General features: G+C 42.8%; 1 protein-coding gene across 2 annotated transcripts; it reads right to left on the reverse strand.

Annotated features, from left to right (window-relative positions):
- Positions 1 to 268: 268 nt before the first annotated feature.
- On the reverse strand, positions 269 to 4,988 carry LOC147884876 (pyrophosphate-energized vacuolar membrane proton pump-like). 2 transcript variants are annotated; one of them, XM_087397077.1, is made up of 8 exons: positions 4,617 to 4,988; positions 3,440 to 4,014; positions 2,341 to 2,723; positions 2,151 to 2,237; positions 1,735 to 2,065; positions 1,203 to 1,613; positions 725 to 784; positions 269 to 475 (listed from the first exon to the last, which is right to left on the reverse strand). In XM_087397077.1, exons 1-8 carry the CDS (start codon positions 4,861 to 4,863, stop codon positions 269 to 271), a joined length of 2,301 nt encoding a protein of 766 aa, XP_087253203.1. In that variant the 5' UTR covers positions 4,864 to 4,988. The 2 variants fall into 2 exon arrangements, with proteins under 2 accessions (XP_087253203.1, XP_087253204.1); XM_087397078.1 differs by lacking the exon at positions 725 to 784 and having other exon boundaries at positions 269 to 299; positions 1,351 to 1,613.
- Between the last annotated feature and the right edge of the window lie 524 nt (positions 4,989 to 5,512).

Consider the following 5,512-nt stretch of genomic DNA (forward strand, 5'->3'; position numbering starts at 1 on the left):
CTGAGAAACCACACATCCTCCAAGTCTAGAGGAAACCCAATCCAGAAATCATGATCTAAGCACATTCTGATCTAATTTGAGGAGCATGCCACTCCAAAATATAGCCTATATAGAGATTCCATCAGTTTTCAAAGAGTAAGCCATGATTCCTTTTTACATGATTTACACACTTGAAAATGAGAAACCATGAGAATCGTGGAGTGCTAAAATCCAAAACCATGCCACATCTCCTCAACCACGAGCATCCATAGAAACCCAACCAAAATTTTTACCATATGTTAAACAGAATTCCACCATGAACCGCAAAGAAAGGAGCAAACACAAGAGATTCTACAGCCATGAGCTTGATGAGAATATTAAGGGATGGCCCAGACGTGTCCTTCAGTGGATCACCAACAGTATCTCCAATAACAGCAGCCTTGTGCGGTTCAGAGCCCTTAGGTCCTAGAGTCCTCGCGTGCTCTGATGCACCAGCCTACAAGACACACCTGGATTGATGAGTCTAAAATCAACTGAAAAATAAGCTGTCACTGCTACTCCATGCACATAAACTGTCTATTTACAAAGACATCTCTTAATATCACTCCATAAGAAATACATACAGTAGATACCACATGGACAAAGGAAAAAGTTATTCTGATAAGTAAAGCTGAAAGCCTAAATCATATCCTAAGTTTAACGAAAAGTTGAAGGAAAATAATAAAGGTAGCAAAGTGCAACTCACTTCAATGTATTTCTTTGCATTATCCCAGGCTCCTCCTGTATTTGACGCAGATATTGCAATCTGCAGCAAGATAGACAACAATTAACTTTGTTTTGAGAGCCGGCTTTTCTGTGTGATGAACTTACACCCAACAATTAGCCATCTATCATTTTCCATGTACATCCACAAGTTTCTTTTGATATAAAAAGAAACTATGAGCTTTTTCCCCTAAAATGGCAGTGTTTAAAAAAGTAACCTCGTTAGGGGAGACATCTATAATGATCATAATTTTACACAATATGAATCATCTCAGCGTTAAAAATATTTAGTTACATAACCTGGGAATGTGTTGAATTAAGCTTCAATTAAGGATCAAATAAATTACTTAGTACAGCACCTTTATGCCAGTATCAAGTGTGCCATTTATAGGTTAACATGTGAGTTCAACTTGTGGATTAAGATAATGATAAGGAGTACAAAAGAAAGACAGAAATCTCACCTGAACACCAGAAACCAAAGCACCAGCAAGTAATCCTGCTAATGTTTCCACTCCAAATAGAATACCTACAATAAGTGGTGTAAGCAGCACAAGAGCACCAGGAAATATCATTTCATATAATGAGGCATCAGTTGAGATTTTGACACAGGTAGCATAATCGGGCTTTTCTGATCCATCCATTAGGCCAGGAATGGTTTCAAACTGCCTTCTAACTTCTTCCACCATCTTCAATGCTGCCTTTCCCACACTCTTCATTGTAAGAGCAGAAAACCAGTAAGGCAGCATGGCCCCAACCAGCAATCCAATGAAGACTTTTGCAGAAAGCACATCCACTAGTGTTATCTTAGCTCGACTGACAAATGCTCCAAAGAGAGCCAGAGAGACGAGAGCAGCAGATCCTATTGCAAAGCCCTGTCAAATAAGAAGACTCTCAGCCCCATTCATGATAATATGAAATCTATTACATCTATTACACAGCATCATGATATCAGCACAGCAAGAAAAGATGATGTTCCATGAGATATTGGGTTACCTTTCCTATGGCTGCAGTGGTATTACCAGCAGCATCAAGAGCATCAGTTCGCTCCCGAATTTTGTGACTCATGCCAGCCATCTCTGCAATCCCACCAGCATTGTCACTAATTGGGCCATAGGCATCAATGGCCAGCCCAGTGGCAATGGTACTAAGCATTCCAAGAGCTGCAACAGCAATCCCGTACATTGCAGCTAGTGCAAAGCTGACATAAATGGCAAAGGCAATGGCAAAAATGGGAACAATGACAGACTTGTAGCCAAGAGCCAATCCAAAAATGACATTTGTGGCAGCCCCTGTCCTGCAAGAGTCAGCAACATCCTGGACCGGCCTGCAAAAGATAAATCATAATGCCTGAAATATTTCATTGCATCAACTTTCAGGCAAATCCTTGTGCCTACGTGAATTTATATTACCTGTAAGTGTTACTGGTGAAATACTCCGTTATATAGCCAATTATCAGTCCAGCCCAAAGTCCAACCCCAACACAAAAAAATAATTTCCTGCAATAAAAACAGCTCCATTGAGAGAATTGCATTACATAATATGATTATCAGAGTAAGGATGTTAGTAGGAAGACAAATAAGCACAGATGAGCAGGCATACCAGCTCTGAACCAACTTTGCAGCATGACCAACAGAATAGATATGGAATGAAGATGGAAGTGCCAGCCGGCAAACAAGAGCAATCCCAAATGTCATCAAGGCTGTGGATATCAGAAGCTGCCTCTTCAGAGCAGGCTCAATTTCATTTACGTGAGTAATTTCAGAGAAGTCGGTTGCAAACAATGTTGTAATGAGGCAAACAATAATGCCCATGGAGCTGATGAGAAGAGGAAAGCACATAGCAGTGAAGTCGTGATCTGTTCCAAAAGATGATATGGAGGCTACTACAAGAGCCGCACATGATGACTCTGCAAAGGAGCCAAACAAATCTGAACCCATTCCAGCGATATCACCAACATTGTCACCCACGTTATCTGCAATAACCTGCACTCTCAAACCAAGCACATGAACAAAGGACTCCAGGAACGATGATGAAATTTTAGAATGAGAACAATAATCTCCCGCAAAAAGGAACACACGCGCGCGCGCGAGAGAGAGAGAGAGAGAGGGGGGGGGCGGGGGGGGGGTATCTGAGGATGAACATATAACTCCAGGCATAACATTAAAAATAGAGAATGAGAACCCCCTTTCCCCTTAAGTGGATTGGCTACACCCTAGGTGGGAGACAACAAACACAAGTACTGCCAACCCAGATTTCTTGGATAACTTGGTAAGTTGTGAACCCAGATGCAGATACAGAGACATCTCTTCTCAGCAAGACAGATGCCAATATCACCAACTCACAAACATGGGTGACTAGAAGATCAGCAACATAGGAGATCAGCAACTACATATATGATATTCTATGGGACACAGGAATATTTGCACAGGTCCTCATCCTCATCTCTCTCTCTCTCTCTCTCTCTCTCTCTCTCTCTCTGTGTCTCACACACACACACACACACACATAAAAACCACCAACACACAGTCTTGTGAAAATGTGCATGCAGGTGTGAACAAAACCACCCCAGTAGTACAAACTCATCACAATTCAAAGCGCATATGCTGATATGGTTAGAGCAGATGCTTGTGAAACTGGTAAAGACTCCAATAAATGGTCAAGACACAAATTAAAAGATGCTATAAGCCTCGGACTATACCGCTGGATTCCTAGGATCATCCTCTGGAATATTTTGCTCTATCTTTCCTACAAGATCTGCTCCAACATCTGCAGCTTTAGTGTAGATACCTCCACCAACTCTCCCAAAAAGAGCAACAGAAGATCCTCCAAGGCCATACCCAGCAATTGCTTCAAAAAGTCCTTCCCAGTCATCCTTGTAATAAAGTTTAAATAGGATTATGGCAACAAAAAGGACTAGCAGTCCATTTGCAGCTAGTAAGAAACCCATCACAGCCCCTGATCGAAATGCAACTTTGAAAGCCTTGCCCACACCCTTTCTGGCCTCCAATGTTGTGCGTGCATTAGCATAGGTGGCGATCTTCATGCCAAGGTATCCTGAAAGTATGGAAGTGAGGGCCCCAAGGATAAAAGCAACAGTAGTAAAGATTGCTTTGAAAAGGACGGAAGCACACTGCTTGGTTGGATCATATGTGCAAGTTTGGGATTTTGTACTGAATGCTTTTACAGAACCCAAGAACAAGAAGATAAGGATAGCAAAGATCCCCATGAAACAACCGAGATATTTGTATTGTGTCAACAAGAACGATGTTGCTCCTGCCAAAAACCCAATAATCCTCAGTATAGCTGCAAATACTTTGCTTTAAAGTTTTCATCATTATATTACAGCTCTATCTTTTAATGGGATAAACAATGGATTTGTGACTCCTCTCTTGACACTTTATCCGAGCTGGCACTTAAAATAAGGATTGCTGAATTCAACGTCCAGAACAAAAATATACAAGGGAGATCGATTTCCTTCGAACATGCACATGACCCTACAAGAGGGCAACACTCACACGTTTACACGACGGTATTTACGTGAGCCTTTCGGTAACATAAAAGACCTACGAGAATTTTCACAATTCCAGAACGGCCGCGCCAGCTCCAAGTTCGAAATATAGAATACGTACAAACATGCACAAAGACATCATCCGTCAACATGCTGAAACCCAATGATATTCGCAGATAGCCAGGTTACCTTAGTGAAAGGATCGACACCGAGGAAAGGATTTCAATAAAATAAGTGTTGCTGTAGAGCAAGCTACTCATGTGCAGTGCAAGGTAGGTAAGCTTTCAGGGATCTTCATGATTACAAAGCTGAAATCCACCCTGCAAACGCTAAGGATGCTTTTGTTCCTCGCAGCAAAACAACTTACCAATGGATATAGCTTTCTGTATTTCAGCACAACTGGCGACCACCTGAGCGTCATCAACGCCGTCTTCCTCCGCGTGCTCGAGCAGGCTATTGGTGTAACCATTATCATTGGCAGTGGATGACTGATAAGGCGTAGAAGTCACAGAAACTCTGGAGACGAGAAACCACTGGGCAAGGGCGAAGAGGATACCGACGACAGCTGCGAGAGGGATTAAGATTTCAGCGAGGGAGGCGGAGATGAGAGCCATGGGAGGAGATCAGGGCTGCAAGGTGGCAAGAAAGGAAGGACCCAAGGGAGGATAGAGTCGAAGTGGCAAGGACCCAAGAGACGATAGAGTCGAAAGAGGTGAAAGAAGCGGCGGGGGGTGAGGGAAAGCGGTGGGGTGAGCGAGCTTTCAGCGCAAGAGAGGGTGGTGGAGAGGAAAGATGGCTGGGAAAGGTGGCAAATAGGGAGAGAGAGAAGAGTACGTGAAGGTTTCTGTTATCGTCGTTGTAGATTCATCAGCCCTTCTTCATCTGATCTCAGTCCTTGTTATTATTATCACAGAACGTTCCCCGTTCTTTTCGTCTCCTCCATGCTTTTTCACTATAATTGACAACATCTCTCGCTTTTTGTCTCCCCCCCAAATTTGCCTCAGCAATCACGTGCGCCACAGCCACGTCCGCACGCGCACTCTCACTGCTCGTTGTTTCTTTTAAATTCTTAATTCAACCACCCATTCCTTATAGCCCCTCTCTCCAAGATGTTTCTTTCAACCCAAAAAAAACTAGATCTCCGGTGGGAGTGTCACAAAATCAAAAGGGAAGTACTTCGTCCTGGGTTTGTGAACGATGTTGTCCAGTTTGTAGGAGCACCTCAAGCAACAAAACTAATTGAAATTAGATTTCAAAATAATA

This window comes from Dipteris shenzhenensis, chromosome 26 (assembly GCF_047967505.1).
Source record: "Dipteris shenzhenensis isolate YYH24624 ecotype China chromosome 26, Dip_SZ_1.0, whole genome shotgun sequence".
NCBI classification, from domain to species: Eukaryota; Viridiplantae; Streptophyta; class Polypodiopsida; order Gleicheniales; family Dipteridaceae; genus Dipteris; species Dipteris shenzhenensis.

Excerpts from the sequence above, each read along its gene's own strand:
- LOC147884876 (XM_087397077.1), bottom strand. The coding sequence starts at position 4,863 with ATGGCTCTCATCTCCGCCTCCCTCGCTGAAATCTTAATCCCTCTCGCA. Across the intron at positions 4,015-4,616 it reads ACAGAAAGCTATATCCATTG|GAGCAACATCGTTCTTGTTG; the intron begins GTAAGTTGTTTT and ends GGTTTTTGGCAG. Across the intron at positions 2,724-3,439 it reads ATGATCCTAGGAATCCAGCG|GTTATTGCAGATAACGTGGG; the intron begins GTATAGTCCGAG and ends TTGAGAGTGCAG.